Consider the following 18,473-nt stretch of genomic DNA (forward strand, 5'->3'; position numbering starts at 1 on the left):
ACCAAGGACATCGACATCAGCACAGACTGGCTGCATCAGAGCCATGACTAGGCGTGGGCCTCGAAGCAGCCCAGACCCAGACATCGTCCTGTCATTGAGTGCCAGTCAAGCCACCCACTTCAGCCTGCTCTTCGCCACTTTCACTTCTTCAGATGGCACACATTTGCTCACTGTAACAGCACCCCATCTGCCCGGCAGTAGGCTCATGTTTTTTCTCCTTGAAGCCCCTGGTGGGCCTGTGTGGGTCTCTTGGCACTGGGAAGGAACATGCTTTTCCTCAGAGCCCCTTGGCTTAATTTTTTTATTTTTCTATTTTTGGTTTCTCAAGACAAGGTTTCCCTGTATAACAGTTCTGGCTGTCCTGGAACTCACTTTATAGACAGACCAGGCTGCCCTTGAACTCACTGAGATCCACCTGCCTCTGCCTCCCAATTGGCAGGGATTAAAGGCATGCACCACCACCTCCCACCCTTTTTTTTCCCCACATTTTATTTCTAACATCATTTCAGTTTGGTCTTTAGAAATTCTCTTTATCAAATTCTATTTCCATATCATGAGTTTACTTCTTTATTTCATTCAGCTCTTTTATTTTTCCTTTTGAAGTGAATTCATGTCGTCTTTGAGTTGTTTGCATATGCTTATATTCTTTTGAATTCTTTGGAAGGTTTTCCAAATAGTTCTCACTGGGAGCATTACTATGGGAATAGTAATTTTTGGAAAAGACATGCTATTTTGGTTTTGGGTGTTGTTTTTGTTTGTGCACTTGTGCATTTGGAATTTGTTAGTTTTCCTTTCTTGGTAAAAATTCAGATCACAGGGCTGGAGAGATGGCTTAGTGGTTAAGAATACCGACTGCTCTTCCAGAGGTCCTGAGTTCAATTCCCAGCACCCACATGGCGGCTTACAACCACCTGTAATGAGATCTGGCACCCTCTTCGGTATACATAATAAATAAATAATCTTTAAAAAAAATCAGATCACAGGAGGTGATAACAGTGTTCAGGAGAGGACTGAGTCATGGTCATGTCAGGTTGAGGGAGTGCTTTGCCCCGTGGGACTGGTATTCAGGGCTGAAGGCTCCAACCTTGGTCCTTTTATCTGGTGTTAGCTCCAGCCTCCTGCCTGAGTCCTCAGCTTCCTCTGAAAGCTGGGGAGCTTCCTGAACCTGTGGACCTGTCCTTGAATTGGTTCTGGGTTCCATCATGGAACTTGAGTACCCTGGGTCAGCTCAAGACCTTACCTGAAGTCTATGGCTTCAGCCTTGAGTTGTCATGTGAATTTTAAGGATAAATCCTTCCTTCCTTTCTCTCTCTCTCTCTCTCTCTCTCACACACACACACACACACACACACACACACACACACAGGGTCTATCCACAATAGCCCTGGCTGTCCTGGAACTCACTGTGTCAATTAGGCTGGCCTCCAACTCAGATCTGACTGCCTCTGCCTTCCAAGTGTAACAGCACATCTAAATTTAGATGACTGAATGTTTAAAGTGAAATGAAACACAATACTGCACAACAGTAAGCTTGTGCTTAATGAGAAAAGGCTTTAGTTTTTGTCCTTATTTTTTTGTTTATTTGTTTTGTATTTTAGACAGATCTTACTAGGTAGCTCTGACTGGCCTGCAACTTGCTATTTAGACCAAGCTGACCTTAAATTCACAGAGGTCCTTCTGTCTCTGCCTCCCAAGTGCTAGGGTGTCTTTGTGTTACAAGACAGGGTTTCCTGTAACCCAAGCTGGCCTAGAATTGAGGATGACCTTGAACTCCTGATCCTTCTACCTGTAGCTCTTGAGTGCTGAACTTATAGGTATATACCATCATGCCTGACTTGGTTTAGTTTTTAAATTTGAATTGAATTTAATTCAGGTGAACTAGAAGTTATTACAGTAACCCAACAAGAGGTGATGAATTGGACCAGAGTGGTAATAGTAGAGGGTATGAGAAGTAGTTGTAGTTAAGAGACAGTTAACTATCTAATCAGCAGGATTTATAAATGGATTAAGTATGGGCTATAAGTGAGGAATCAGTGATGATCTTTTTTATCTGGACAGTTGAAGAATAGACGTTTATTGAAATGGAAAATGACATTTTGGGGGCAGGGTAGGAATATTCAGCAGTTAGCCTTTTATATAAGTTAAGTTTGGATACTTGTCAGCATCAAAATGGAGCTATAAGGAGACAGCTGGCTGTGTGAATTATCTGAGTTTGTTTTCTATTGCTATGATAAAGAGCATAGCTTAGGTCAACCCGGGGGAGAAAGAGGCTTGCTTCCAGGCCAGTCCTATGAAGGCATTTTCTCGATTGAGTTTCCTCATCTCAGATGACTCAATTGTGTCATGTTGACAAACTCCTAACCTAAGTGTAATCCATAGAAACACCAGACTCTCCGGCATATTTAAAGACGTGAGACTGAGAGCTGTTTATCAGTTAGGAAAGGTAGAGGGGGAAGACTGGAGCTGAGGGCTCCAGAACCGTTCAGAGAGGAGAGCCAGCCATCCAGAACTGGAACTGCCAGTTGGCTAGGAAAAACTAGGAGAGGAGTAGCTCAGACACCAACAACAGATAGTTTCCCAGGAGTGTGGTCACAGCATGTGAAATACCGCCGAGAGGTTACCTGGGGCTGACAGTTGAGACTTGACCTTGGATTTAACCACTTCATTGAACTTGAGTTTCTTTGTGTAGAAAAGCTGTTCCTTAAGCATTAATGAGATCCCTGAGGGAAAATGCAAGCAGCAGAGAGGAAGGAAGTCATTCATGTAAGACTTGGGGGAGGAAGAGGTGGCTGAGTGGTTAAGAGCTGGCTGCTCTTCAGCACCCAGGTTTGATTCCCAGCACCTACGAGGTGGTTCACAACTGTCTGTAACTTCAATTCCAGGGGATCTGGCACCCTCTGCTGGCTTCTGCAGGCACTAAGCATACATGGTACACAGACACAGGCTGGCAGAACACTCATACATATAAATATTAAATTTATAAAAAGAAATGAGAAATACTGCAATTGAAAGAGAAGTAATGAAGGAAAGCACAAATTGTTTACAGACAAGAGGATGTGGTGTAATTTTGTGTGGATACTCTGGTTTCCCTACTGAACTAGGTGATGGGTGTCTGCTGACGACTGAGAAGTGAGAGAGATTAAGGAGTGTGATCAGGCTTTTTGTTGGTTCTAGTTTTTTGAGATAAGTTCTCACAGTATAGCCTTGGCTGTCCTGGAACTCACTGTGTAGACCAGGATGGCCTTGAACTCACAGAGATCCACCTGCCTCTGCCTCCCAAGTGCTGAGAGGAAAGGTGTGTGCCACCATGCCTGCATATGATCAGGCTTTGGAAGTTTGAGGATATAGATCATCTAAAGAAGGAAACTAAAAGAGGTGTCTTTCTAGTCAGTTCTTAAATGTTAGTTTCTGGTTTTCCCCGAGGTATCATTTTAGTTCTGGCTGCCTTTTGACTTCCTTTGTGGGTGATGTCCTTTTTGATTGTATTGTTAGCTTCTAAGTGAAACATGAGAAGCTGTTAGTCCATGAAAGTTTAGTAATTGTTGTAATTTAAAATATAATGGACTGTTTTTGTTTGAGGGAAGTGTGTTTGGTTTTGTCTGTGTTTTGGAACTACTTTGCTAAATTAGCTTGTAATTGTAAAGTGTTAAGGCCACTTGAAATCACTGCATCAATCTTCCTGATTCTATCTATGACTATGTAGCTGGGGTTGGGGGGGGGTTCATGTAGCAGGAATCTTAAAGAGTCTTATTAATATGATCAATCCCGAGGCCAGTTATTGGGGTGAACGCTGGAAGATCAGAGAAGCAGAACAAGCCACAGCTTCCTCAGGTTCAGCAGTACAGCACTGGCTTAGAATATGTGATACTTTGGTTTTGATTGAAACATCTCAAAACAACAACAAATAACAAAACTAGTTATTTTTTCTAAATATTAAAAAGGGTCGCAGAGATGGCTCAGCCATTAAAGGCTAGGCTCACAACAACAAAGGCCCCAAATCTATCCACTTGGCATTCTGAAAACATGAACCGCAGCTGCTTCAGCTTTGGTCACAGAAGCTGCTTTTTTGAAGCAGGGGGCAGAAACTGCAGACACTCACGTCTCTCCTGATGCTGAGACAAGAAACTGTCTAATGTCCATGTGTAAGTGGAGCTTCTATCTCACCCCGTCCAAGACTCAGGAGCATTGTAGGAGGAGGGCTCGAAAGAGCGGAAGGGCCAAAGGTCGGGCAGAGTATTAGGCAATGTCTTCTGAATGTGACATGGCTAGGATGACCTATAGAAGACCTACACATTAGGGGCCGTCAGCATCTCATCATGGAGTGGGGAGAGGGACTCATGAGCTTCCCACCAAGGGGCTCTAGGTCATGAATGATTATTGGAGGAGGGGGAGGTGTTTTCTTCAGTGGCACGACTCTGGAAAGGTACCCATGCTCCTACAAATAACCTGCCACCTATAATGAAACTCATTGGGTCACAAAAAAGAAAAAAAAAGCCATGAAATGAAATAGGTAAGTAGGAGTTGGAGAAAGACAGGAGAGGGTATGAAGAGCAGGTAAATATACTCAAATACAGTATGCATATAAGAAAATGTCATACTGGAAATCATTAAGTATAATTAATATATGCTAATAAAACCATAAATTTTACTATGATTATACTATAAATTTGGATACTTTATGTTCACATTATACTTTATACATTATGTAATAAAGATCCATCTGGTTTTGTGTATTGTAATTTTGTTTTGTTTTGTTTTTTTGAGACAGGGTTTCTCTGAATAGCTTTGGAACCTGTCCTGGACTAGCTCTGTAGCCCAGGCTGGCCTCAAACTCAGAGATCCACCTGCCTCTGCCTCCCGAGTGCTGGGATTACAGGCATGCGCTGCCACTGCCTGGCGTGTATTGTAATTTTTCATTGGAAAACAAATACACAACTTGGAATGGGTTTGAGGCAAACTGGCCATAAACAGACTTTTTTTTTTTTTTTTTTTTTTTTTTAAGTTTTTCTATGTAGCCCTGGCTGTCCTGGAACTCACTATGTAGACCAGGCTGGCCTTAAACCTGGAGGTCTGCCTACCTCTGCCTCCCAAGTGCTGGGATTAAAGGTTACACACCCCTACTGCCAAGTCAGATTTTTTTTTTCTCAAGTGGCTAAGTTTAAAAAGCAAGTAACAAAAGAAAATGTTTCTGGTACAGTAACATCATCACAAAAATATTGTAAAGTACCTGCATAAAACACCTGTTTTATGATGCTGCAACTTTTTTGCTGTTGTTGTTAAGTAGACAAACTATTTTATAAATTTCCTGTAAAATACAAATAATATTTAACAGAACTGATTAAACTCACTCCAACAAAGAGGTTTATATGTATTTTCAGTTAATACTTCTTGGTTTTGTTGTTGTTAGTTTGTTTTGTTTCTTTGGTTTTTTTGACACAGGGTTTCTCTGTGTATCCCTGGCTGTCCTGGAACTCAGATCTGCCTGCCTCCCCCTGCCAAGTGCTGGGATGAAAAGTGTGTACCATTGCCCCAGGTCTAGTAAGTATCTAAATGTAAACTAGCAGAATGGGATAGGACCGCTGGTGCCAGCTTGACACTGCAGAGCACTGACGTCCGGTTTTGCTGTCCTTTCAGGTAACATTTCGCTTGTTGCGTTTCCAGTCTCCAGCACCAACTCACCAACAAAGATTTTACCGAAAACCTTAGGGCCAATCAATGTGAATGTTGGACCCCAAATGGTAAGAAAACTATCAAATCTTATGATTGACACTGTGCTTAGGCAAGACTAATGTATAGAATAATTACGCTGAAGATGTTTGGCAGATACTCTCTTTAATTTTAGTTATCTCATTTACTCTAAATAAAAGTTTTACTTTTCTGTGCTTGTAATTGATTAAATATTAATAAAAGTTTTTATGCTCTTAATGTTTAGTTTTAACATTTTAATCTGTGGGTTCTGAGTGTACTATTAAGGTTTTTGCTCCCTTTATGCAGTATCTCCTTTGTTGTTTAATTAACTTGAAATTATTATATTCTACCTGCCTTCTGTTTTCTTTTTCATTTTCCTATAAAATAACCTTTGTGAAAACCATGAATTCTCATATAAATTGGTTGTGTAACTGAATTTATATATGTGCGCCACTATAATTAAGTTGAATTTATAGCTGGAGCTATAGATTTCAATTGTTTCCATTAAAAGATTATTGTAGGCCAGCTTATATTTGAACTTGCATTGGGAGGCAGAGACAGGAGAGTTTCAGGATAACCTGTCCACCTAGTGAGTTCCGAGTAATCGGGGGACTGCATAGTGCAACCCTGTCTGGAGGGAGAGAGGGACCCAGCAAAGAGGGGGGAAGAACAGGGACAGGAAGGGGAGGGGGGACACAACAGTAGGCCATTCTAATTCTTTTTTTTTTTTTTTTGGTTTTTCAAGACAGGGTTTCTCTGTGTAGTTTTGCACCTTTCCTGGAACTCACTTGGTAGCCCAGGCTGGCCTTGAACTCACAGAGATCCGATTGGCTCTGCCTCCCCAAGTGCTGGGATTAAAGGAGTGTACCACCACCGCCCGGCTTAAATTTTTTTTCTTTTCTGTTTTTGAGCTGAGGATCGAACCCAGGGCCCTATGCTTGCCAGGCAAGCGCTCTACCACTGAGCTAAATCTCCAACCTGGCCATTCTAATTCTTAACCCTAGAAACAGTGAATGAAAAATAATATGTGTTTCTCTAGAGGCATTCATTAACTCTGCTAGACCTAGAAATATGGAGCACTCTCAGAAAAACTTGTTTATAATATCAGCTGCATTAAATTACTCTTTCCTGGGATCAAAACTCAGGTTGTCAGGCTTGATGACAGATACCTTTACCCCGAATCATTTCAAAGGAACTATATTTAAATATTAAAGGATAATTCTTCATTGTCAGTGTTTATATCTTTTTTTTTTAAGATTTTATTTATTAATTACGTATACAATGTATAGCCTGTATGTGTCCTTGCAGGCCAGAAGAGAGCACCAGATTTTATTACAGGTTGTTGTGAGCCACCATGTGATTGCTGGGAATCAAACTCAGGACCTCTGGAAGAGCAGTCGGTGCTATTACCACTGAGCCATCTCTCCAGCCCCTGTTTATATCTTTTTATTATAGAATAGTACCAGTAAATTTTGTCTGTAACAGAGCATTCTGTGGATTATGTTGAATGCAAAGTTTAGGTAGAACTATCTTTTTGCATTCTTACTGGTTTCAGGAAGTCTTTAAAAGGTGTTATAAGAACGACTTTTTTTTGGTCAGGTGAAGACAGTTAATCATCTGCAAAATTCAACTTAAAGATAAAAACAATTTACTGTAAAAGTATGTGAAAAATGTCATCTATCTCCAAACCCCATAGAGACGAAGACTCAAATAAATTGTCCGAATTTGAAAGTAGCTCAGACAGTGGCTAAGCATTTGTCCCCTCTCAGCCACTAAAGTAGGCACAGATGAGATGAGACACTTAGCTAAAGTCTGCACTTTGAAATGTAATCATGTAAGTACTAAAATGAAACAGATTTTTATGCATATGGTACACTTAGAATATGCCTATATTTGGAGAGCCCTTTCCTTTCTTAGATAGGATGACTGAGCTCCTGGTTATCCTGCTTCAGCCTCCTGGGTGCTTAGGGAAAACATTCTGACCGGGTTCCTGGTAGAAATTAGAAACATTGGAAAGTGAAAGAAAGCCATCCTATTAAAGATGGCAAAGAGCTTGACTGAAGTATGTATGTAGTCCTGGTGTTTTGTAGAAGGAAGAGCTGAGGAGTAGTGAAGTAAGGTATAGCGTGCTGGGGGGGGTGTAGTTATTACTTCTCTTTACTGATGATAGAAATATTTGAGAAGGAGTTAACAAGTTTATAATCAGAGGGAAACAAAACTTTAAGGATTTGGAAAATTCTCAGCCTTACTTTGTTTGGATTATTTTCTTGTAGACGTTTGTGCTTTGTTGGTTGGTTGAGGAGTTGGTTAGAGGTAGTTTCTAAAGTGTAGCCCTGGCCAGCCAACTGCCTCAGCCTTCCGAGTGCTGTGATTATAGGTACCACCCTGCTGGTCATACTTTAAATCGGGAGAGTTAAAAAGCTCTTCTGAACAGAGCAGTAAGGAGATGGCCAAATGACCTTTTGTTAGTGGACATAAAAGATGGAGGTGTGAAAACTGGTGACAAGAAGGTACTGAAGCTGAAGGCATTCCTCTCCATCCAATGTCCTAGACTATAGGGAAGGAAGAAGAAGAGGAGCATGGGCATGCCTGCCACTACCACCTTCAGTTCTGGGAGATATTCCTTCATCATTGCATGTGTGGCTCTAAGGTACCTCTGTCCAATGCAGGCATAGTAGTCAGGCCTTCAGAGGGTGCAGATAACAATATCTTGGCAGCAGTGTCCATGTGTCCATCTCTAGTAGGCAACAGAATGCTGATTCCACCTAGATTTCAAAGAACCCCTCAGGGACCAGGTAGATAACCAGTACAGGGTTATGGCCACTCTGGAGAGACCTCATTAGAATGCTTAAGGGGAGCAACCTGATTAATTTTCTTGGAATTTTAAGGATTTAACTTGGGCCAAACCTGAATTTGTGGCTTCCACACTGAAAAGAACTTCAGGACTAACCACTTAATGAAGTAAAATTGGGGATTTTTATTAAAGAGACCATATTTAATTTTATGTGAACGGCTATTTTCCCTATGTGTCTGTTTGCGCACTGTGTTCGGGCAGTGCCCGTAGAGATCAGAAGAGGATGTGAGATCTCCAGAAACTACATTAACAGGCTGTTGTAAGTGACTATGTGGGTGCTGGGAATCACACCTGAGTCCTGGAAAAGCAGTGAGTGCTCTTAACCACGCCTTCTCTCCAGCCCTGTTATTAAAGATATTTTAAGATAGGTGTAAGCATCGGGGTTGTGAAAGAGACGCTCAGAATAAAGTAAGGCATACTAGATAGTATGGTTATAGGATTCTCTAAGAGAGTAGCAGCTTCTGGTTTGTACAGTGGTTAGATATAGCATTTTTGTGGCATTTGAAGTTAGTATATTATTACTGGGTGTTTCCTGGGGGACACCTGATAGTTGATAATATAAAATCCTAGCCCACAGAAATGCAGGAAACAGTTTCATTTGAGGTTCTCAGGCAATGTCGGAGGAGTGGAATGGGGGCCTACCCAAGGTCATATACTTTCAGATTTTAGGCCTAATTTATTTGTTACCTTAAGATAAAATGTCCACATATGATGGAAATATTATTTCTGTGTTAGCAACCTTCATAGCAAATGTTGATTGTTCAGGAGTTCTTACTTTTCATTTGGCAGGAGACTTTAATCAGCTCCTGGGGTATGAGCTGCTTCCTGTCCCCCAAATTTCCCCATCCTTCTCTCTAGCATCGGAGTGCATGGGGAAAGCATTCCACAGTTTAGATCCTACATCCCCCTGTGAAGATGGTGTGGTCTGAGATCTGACGGATCTATAACCTTCCATGTTTCTGATGGGCATCCAAGTTCCTCGGGAGCAACTTGCTAAAAACAGTTAACCCTGATTACAGTATGTGTGTAGTGCCTCCGCCCTATTACAGAAGCAGCTGCCTAGAGGCCCTGGGACGCTATACCTGGCCGTTTAGCAGCACACCTGGTCAGGAATCTGTGTGTCCAGTTCTGCTGTGCCGCTTTGTTTCCCTCCCTCCCTCTCTCCCTCCCTCCCTCCCTCCCTCCCTCCCTCCCTCCCTCCCTCCCTCTCTTCAGTTAAGTCAAGGTCCCTGGCTTGAAGGAGATGGTAGTGTTAAGGGAAATTGTGAGTCCTGGTGCCCAGAAGTCAAGTTTAGCACAGTTTATATCCTCCATATGGCCACTGGCTAGAGATACGTGGGGTTGGGAGATGTAACAATGAAGATATACAAGTAGCTGCATTGAAGGAGAGAGGCTCTAGAGATATGTAGGTGCGTTATCTCGTTAAGAATATAATTGGGTTGGGGATTTAGCTCAGTGGTAGAGTGCTTGCCTAGGAAGCACAAGGCCCTGGGTTTGATCCTCAGCTCCGGAAAATAAAGATTAAAAAAAAAAAGAAGATAATTATTGCTGGACAGTGGTGGTGCATGCCTTTAATCCCAACACTCAGGAAGCAGAGGCAGATGGTTTTTTGTGGGTTTGAGGCCAGCCTGGTCTACAAAGTGAGTTCTAAGACAGCCAGGACTTTTATATAGAGTAACCACCTGTCTTGAATGAAAAAAAAAAAAAAAAAGAAAGAAAAAGAAAATAATTATTCTTTTATAGACTTAGTTTATCTTCAAGTTAATCAGCTTTTCTAAGGAAGGATTTCCTAGCCAGAATACTGGCAGGTCCAGCTGGATTAGGGCTGTTTTAAAAACTACGTTATCTTTTTTTAATGTGTATAGGTGTTTTGCCTACATATATGTCCTATGTACAGTACCCATCGAGGCAAGAAAAAGTAGTCATATCCTCTGGAACTAGAGTTGCAGACAGTTGTGAGCTGTCATGCGGGTGCTGGGGATTGAACCTGTGTCTTCTGATAGAGCAGCCAGTGCTCTTAACTGCTGATCCATCTCTCTACCCCCAGTTGGGTTAACTCTTAAAACTGGGGACAGTAGTATGTAATGATTTAGACAGCATTTTTTTTCATCTGGGGTGAATTAGAAGTCAGATTCTAGTTTGTTTTGTTTTGTTTTGACCAAACAGACATAGCTTTCCTCTGACGGGCCCTACCTTGACAGCTCTGCTTTTTTATATGGCACTTTGAATCTTGAGAGATTTCCTTGGTAGTGTTTGTAGAGAAACCATAGGTGGGGTTCAGAGTTGATGTTGAGAGCAAGGTCTGTCTTCAGTGGCCTCCAAAGCTGTCAGGGCATGTCTAGTTGCCGCTCAGGAACTAGACCCCAGGCCCTTCTGTACAGGTAGCATCAAAAAGCATCAATAAGGAGAGATCAAGCTGCACCAGACTCTGAATATGCTGCTGCTATGATGTGAGACTTGTCATTTTCCGGGACTGTCTTTTGGCTATGTGGCTTCTCACTGGTTGGAAATTAGATATGGATTTGTTTTGAAGTCAAGGAAGAGTGGAAGTTTATTGTGGAAAAGCAATACAGTAGAACTGTCCCACAAGTAGAATGGCCATGAAAAGAAGACGCAGAGTTGGCCCTCTCAAGGGCAGAGTAGGCAGGAACAGAGATGAATGTTTAATGTTATGGGAAAGGATTGAAATAGTCATCCTTTTTCCAGGAAAGCTTTTGAATTCGTGTGGCTTTTGAGGAGCTGTAAAAATTTAATGTTTACTGTTTTGCATATTGCTCAAAATGTGTTTGTTACAGCTTCTTTCCTGAGCAGAGATCTTATTATGTGTGCTAAATTACAATAAGCTATTCTAGAGGTTCGTGGATGGTCACCTTGATGGTCATTGGTCTTAACAGTTGCCCGTGGTTACCTGTTTTTGTGCCCACTTATCATAAGAAGTGTAACTGCCTGTTACCACAAGGTGTCTAGTAGTCTGCCAGTGTGTTGATTCCCTACAGCCTGCCTGCTGTTATACCAGAACTCTTTGTTTTCTTCCCCTTTCTTCATTACTCTTTTTCCTTCCTTAGCCAAATCTGACCTTGAATCATCTGGCATTAGCCTCCCAAGTGCTGGAGTTACAGCTTCTTCTGTTTTCTTTGATGCCTTTGTCACTTTATTATTTTTTATCTTAATTGATTAGTTTATTTAAATTGAGGGGCTGGAGCTCAGTGGTTTAGAGCACTGGCTGCTCTTCCAGAGGAACGGGTTCAATTCCTAGCATCTGCATGGCAGTGCTCAACCATCTCTGTAACTCCAGTTGCTGGGGATCTGAAATCATCTTCTGGCTTCCATGAGCACCAGGAATACAAGTGATACACAGATATATATATATATATACACACAAACAAAACACCCATGTACATTAAATAAACAAATGAATTAATAAATATATAAGGTTTGTTTTGTTTTGTTTTTCAAGACAGGGTTTCTCTGTGTAGTTTTGGTGCCTGTTCTTGATCTCTCTTTATAGACCAGGCTAGCCTTGAATTCACAGACATCCGCCTGGCTCTGCCTCCTGAGTGCTGAGATTAAAGGTGTGCACCACTGCCTGGCTAAATTTTATTTTTTGAGACAAGATCTCATTATGTAGTCCTGGCCGGTCTGGATCTCTAGACCAGGCTTCCCTCAAACTTTCAGAGATTCACCTGGGATTAAAGACGTGTTCCACATACCTGGCTGGTTATTGTCACCTTTTTTTTTTTTTTTCATTTATTTGCTTGTATGTTTCACAACCACTGAAAATTCTTTTTATAAGGCCGTGTGTGTGTGTGTGTGTGTGTGTGTGTGTGTGTGTGTGTACACTCAAGTGCATGTGTAGAGGTGAGAGTACTGTTTGGGAGTCAGTTCTCTCCTCCTACCATGTTGGGTTCCATGGAATGAATTCTGGTGGTCAGGCTTGGCAGCAAGCACCATTACCTGCTGAATAACCATTTGTCAGCTCTTCTTGTCACTTTTAATCATTGTCTAGTCTGGGGGGATAGAGCAGTGTTAGAACACTTACTTCAGATGTCCTAGTCTTGGGTTAGTTACCAGATCTGGGGAACTGGTAGAGGTTAGACGAGGGCACTGGCCCCCTGGAGTTGGAATTAAAGATGCTGGCATGGGTGCTGAGAACCTAACTTGGGTCTTCTGAAAGAGCAGCAAGTAACTGCTGAACCATCTCTCAAACCTGGGAAGCTAGCTTAGCAGTACTTGCTTTAGTTAGGAGACTCAACCTTTTCTCACAGCTTATCATATAAAGGATATATATCTTATGAGTATTCATGTGTATATTATGATGATCTTATGGCTATCTTATTTCAGAAGAATAGAAATTATATACTTAGTGAAAACAAAAATGTTATATAAATTGAATATAATACCTTATAATTATGAAAATTTTTTTTCAGAATAAATATGCGCTCAGATTTACCTAACTGTAGATGGCAGTAGTGCTTCAGAGATGTTTTGAAGATAACCAGTCTAACCAGTCTTCTTTTTTTTAAATAGTCTTTATCTTTTTTTTTTTTTTTTTAGCTGAGGATTGAACCCAGGGCCTTGCGCTTGCTAGGCAAGTGCTCTACCACTGAGCTAAATCCCCAACCCTAACCAGTCTTCTTTCTAAGGGTATTTAGTTACCATTGATTTTCCTATCCTAACTAATCAGTTGTCCTAGAAATGACAGACAAGATTAAAGATATTTGAGGTTTGGTTCTGAGGATTCTAAGATTTAAAATGCCTTTTCCTTCTCTTAGCTCAAAGTTAGAGGTATGTTTACACTTATTTTCATATGTATATATGTCTGTCCACATGTGTCACAGTGTGTACATGTGGAGATCAGAGAACTCGAGGAGTCATTTACCTACCATGTGGGTTCCAGAGATTAAACTGACTCAAGTCATTAGGCTTGGTGGTCATAGGTTAGATAAAGCAACCTTTATCTAACATGGCCTTCTTGTCAGCCTCGAGGTATGTTTTTAACTCCTATTTGAATTTGGAATTTTAAAATTAAGGTTCAAGGATATAAAATATGCTTTGATTCACCTGGGCAGTGGTGCCACATGCCTTTAATACCAGTGCTTGGGAGGCAGAGTCAGGTGGATCTCTTTGAGTTCAAGGCCATCCTGATCTACAAACTGAGTTCTGGAATAGCCAGAATTGTTACACATAGAAATCCTGTCTTGGGAGTGAGGGGTGATTTTTTTTTTTAATTTTTATTTATTTATTATATATACAGAAGAGGGTGCCAGATCTCATTGCAGATGGTTGTGAGCCACCATGTGGGTGCTGGGAATTGAACTCAAGACCTCTGGAAGAGCAGTCGGTGCTCTTAACCTCTGAGCCATCTCCCCAGCCACGGGGTGATATATATATATATATATATATATATATATATATATATATATATATATATATATATATATATATATACACACACACACACACACACACACACACACACACACACATATGCATATTTTGACTTGTTGTCCACCTGACTTATTTTTCTACATTTGGAAGTAGATTGACTTTTACTGTTTTTGCATTACTCGGTTACCCAGGCTTGCTTGGAACTCCTGAACAATTCTGCCTCAGCCTCTTGTGCAACAGGTACTGCAGGTCTTGCACATCCATGTCTGTCTTATGTTTTGTTTTGGTTTGCTTTTGAGATGGGGTCTTACTCTGTAGACCAGGCTAGCCTTGAACTCACAGAGCTCTGCCTGCCTCTGCCTCTAGTGTTGGGATTGAATTTGTGTGCCACCATATCCAGCATTTGTTTTGTTTCTTTTTCTTTTTTCTTTTTTCATTTTTATCTATCTATCTATCTATCTATCTATCTTATCTATCTATCATCAGCTTGATACGGTATAAATTCTTATCCTAATAGTGAAATGTTTCATTGAGGCTTGCCTAGTAATTGAGTAAAACCAAAACTTATTATAAGCCACAGTCATCCTAGGGTCCCCCCTGCTATATAGCCTCCCTGGTTCTGTGGGTTGCAGTCCGATTGTTCTTTGCTTTATATCTAGTATCTACTTATAAGTGAGTGCATACCATGTTTGTCCTTCTGGGTTTGGGTTACCTCACTCAGGATGATATTTTCTAGTTCCATCCATTTGTCTGCAAACCTCATGATGTCATTGTTTTTCTCTGATGAGTAGTACTCCACTGTGTATATGTGCCACATTTTCTTAATCCATTCTTCAGTTGACAGGCATCTAGGTTGTTTCCAGGTTCTGGCTATTACAGATAATGCTGCTATGAACATAGTTGAGCATGTATCTTTGTGGTATGATTGAGCATTCCTTGGGTATATGCCCAAGAGAGGTATGGCTGGGTCTTGAGGTAGAAACAAAAGAAAAAGTAAACTAAAACTTAGTAATTCCTCTCCAGAGTTATTCTCAATAAAGGAAACCGATTTTCCTTATGACTCCCAGTTTTCTGAGAAACCGCCATACTGATTTCCACAGTGGTTGTAGAAGATTGCATTCCCACCAACAGTGGGGGAGTGTTCCCCTTGCTCCACATTCTCTCTAACCTAGACTGTTGTTAATGTTTTTGATCATAGCCATTCTGACAAGTGTAAGGTGGTATCTCAGAGTCATTTTGATTTGCATTTCTCTGATGATTAAGGATGTTGAGCATTTCTTTAAATGTCTTTCAGCCATTTGAGATTCTTCTTTTGAGAATTCTCTGTTTAGCTCTTTAGCCCATTTTTTAATTGGATTGTTCGGTATTTTGATGTCTAGTTTCTTGAGTTCTTTATATACTTTGGAGATCAGTCCTCTGTCAGATGTGGGGTTGGTGAAGGTCTTTTCCCATTCTGTAGGCTGTCTTTTTGTCTCACTTTGTAGACCAAGCTAGCCTTGAACTCACAGAGATCTGCCTGCTTCTGCCTCTAATGTTGGGATTGAATGTGTGTGCCACAATACCCAGCATTTGTTTTGTTTCTTAATGATCATTGCTATTATCCTGGTTTAAAAGAATGTGCATTTTGAATTTGCATTACAAATTCTACTCTGTCATCTCTACAGTTTGTCCACTCAGAAAGTATTAAGATCCCAGAGGCAGACAGATCTCTGTGAGTTTGAGACTAGCCTGGTCTGCATAGCAAATTCTACGCCAGTCAGGGCTGCAAAGAGAGAACTTGTCTAAAAAAAAGAAAAGAAAATTTTAAGAAACTGCTGTGTAAAATGTGACAGTTTGACATTGAGAAACAAAAGAAAAAGCAAACTAAAACTTAGTAATTCCTTTCCAGAGTTATTCTCAATAAAGGAAACCGATTTTCCTTATGTCTTCTTTCTCATCCTCCAGAGTCCTTTAAATCAGTAACACTAAGCTCCAGGCTGCCAATAACAGAGAAGAATTCTTTAGTAACAATACTATATAAGTGAGACATTGAATTAGAGTGCTTAGAATAGTTTGTAGAGACTCCTGTTGTTGGAATAAAGTAGATTAGATAGACTGATGGAGTACTCCAGTTTCCTTCTGTTAGTATTTGATCCCCCACCCACCCCACAGCAGTACTGGGAATTAAATCTAGGGTCTTATGCTTGCTAGGCGAATGCTCTGAATGTGAGCTTCCTGCTGATCTCACATTTGTTTTCTAAGCTGTCCATATCCAAATTCTGCTTAATAGAGAACATTTTAGTGTATGATAAAATTAATGAGAACTATGTCCTTCATGTTAGTGTTTTTGTTTTGTGAGATAGGGTCTCATTGTGTTGTCCTGACAACCTGGAACTCGGTCTTTAGATCAGACTGGCCTCAAAGTCACAGAGATCTGTGTCTGTCTTTCAAGAGCTGGGATTACAAACTTGAACAACCACTTCCAGCTTTTCTGTGAGTGTCTCTTGGCGTTGTATAGACCTTACAGAAAGATGTGGTACAGAAGGCACATTCTCTGCCATTAGAGGTGTTACACTGAGGTAAATGGAAGTAGGAAGGTGAGTTGTGTGGGCTGGTGGTTATGAACATGTTTGAATGCAAGACAGAATTTTATGAAAAGAACACACATGATCAATTTCATGTTTTCTCTCTCATGAAGCAGACTTCTGAATACCTTAGATTATTTTTATTGTTTTTGTTTCTAATTTAGAGACTGTGTATGGTCGGTGTGTGTGTGTGTGTGTGTGTGTGTGTGTGTGTGTGTGTGTGTGAACACACCAGTGCCATAGAGGTGTATAGAGGTCCTGCATCATCTCTTTACTTCCACTAGGCTTTAACTTACTTAGGTCTTTAGGGTTGATGCTGAGCCATCTCACTGCCCTGTTGTTTCTTTTAAGACAAAGTATCCCACAGTCCAGGCTAGACTGGAATTCTGACCCTCCTGCCTCCCCCTCACAGGTGTGTGCCACCATACCTGTATCCAGCTCTTAATACTGTTTTTTTTTTATTTTGAAGGTGGAATTTTTCAGACATCTGTCAGATTACGGTCTCTTGTTTTTTAATTTATAGAATCACCTTGATAAAATTACTTGCCAAGCATCTATATGTACTAACATTTCCCTAAACTCAAATTAGTGTGATGCTAGATGCAAGCACAAATGATAACCAATTTAATCCCAGCACTTGGGAGGCAGAGCCAGGCTGATCTCTGTGAGTTCGAGGCCAGCCTGGTCTACAGAGCGAGATCCAGGACAGGCACCAAAGCTACAAAGAGAAACCCTGTCTCGAAAATCCAAAACCAAAGCCAAAACAAATGATAATCAAGATTGTTCAATATTTAGTAAATGAGGGGCCAAAGTTTGAGTATGGAGACAAATGCAGATTAGCATTTCAACTTTCAGAAGACAGTACACATAGGATTGTTTCTTTTACAGTCTGTATAGATGTTTTTTCTCTTGAGACTTCACCAAAACTTGACTAGTATGGAAGTTTTCAAGTTGTTATGAAAGCAGAATTTTTGATGCTGCATCTATTATCCAAAGAGGGGCCAGTATTCTTCCATTAACTCCCATTCACTAGAGCATGCTTTTTTGAGACAGGGTCTCACTCTAGCTAGCTGGTTATAAAATTGCTACATACACAATTGTTGGTCTTGAACATGTGGAGGAGTCTTCTGACTCTGCCTTCTTTGTGCAGAGATTATAGAAGTGCACCACCATACCTGGCTTCCAAACCTTTTCTTTCTTAAAAATTATTTTTTGTAACAATTCTTTTGTTGTTGTTTTGTTTTGTTTTTTTGTTTTTCGAGACGGTTTCTCTGTGTAGCTTTGCGCCTGTCCTGGAACTCACTTTGGAGACCAGGCTGGCCTTGAACTCATAGAGATCCGCCTGCCTCTGCCTCCCAAGTGCTGGGATTAAAGGCGTGCACTGCCGCCACCACCACCCGGCCTTTTTGTAACAATTCTTTCAAGATCTCGTGAAATGGCTTAGCATCTCACCAGACATGACAGCCTGAATTCAGTGCCTGGGACCTACATGATAGAAGGAAAGAAGTGATTTCCACAAGCTGTCTGACCATCATATATGCACCACACACTGATTTTTTTTAAGTTGTATTAGTTACATTTCTATTGTTATTTAAAACAAAATGAGGGAGGCAGTTTATAGAGCAAGGTTTTATTTGGAATATGGTTCGAGAGGGTAACAGTAGAGAAGCTAGCAGCTGGAGTATCAAGCTGAGAGCTCGCTCACATCTTGAACCACAAGCATGAAGCAAAGAGTGAACTGGGGTGGTTGGAATCTTTAAACTCTCAAAACCCACTCCTACTGACATACTTCTTCCAGCAAGGCCATATCTCCTGAACCTCCCTCCCAGACAGCACCAAGTATTCAAATGCCCAAGGCTATGGCAGACAGCTCATTAAAACCACATAAGTTGGGGGGGGGGGGAGGTGGTGGTGGTGCATACATTTAATATCAGCACTTGGAAGGTGGATCTCTGAGTTTGAGGCCAGCCTGATCTACA

The 18,473-nt window shown here is 41.0% G+C and overlaps 1 protein-coding gene across 7 annotated transcripts in view; it reads left to right on the plus strand.

The window, feature by feature from the left end:
- Tfdp2 (transcription factor Dp-2) overlaps positions 1-18,473 on the plus strand; it is a 118,339-nt gene that overhangs the window by 68,933 nt on the left and 30,933 nt on the right. For all 7 annotated transcript variants that reach the window (XM_036192397.1, XM_036192392.1, XM_036192394.1 and 4 more), the window contains one exon: positions 5,635-5,738. In XM_036192397.1, the coding sequence (XP_036048290.1) occupies positions 5,736-5,738 (3 nt within the window). In that variant the 5' untranslated portion in view covers positions 5,635-5,735. The remainder of the gene's footprint in view (positions 1-5,634; positions 5,739-18,473) is intronic.

Source organism: Onychomys torridus, chromosome 7, assembly GCF_903995425.1.
Source record: "Onychomys torridus chromosome 7, mOncTor1.1, whole genome shotgun sequence".
Classification (NCBI taxonomy): domain Eukaryota; kingdom Metazoa; phylum Chordata; class Mammalia; order Rodentia; family Cricetidae; genus Onychomys; species Onychomys torridus.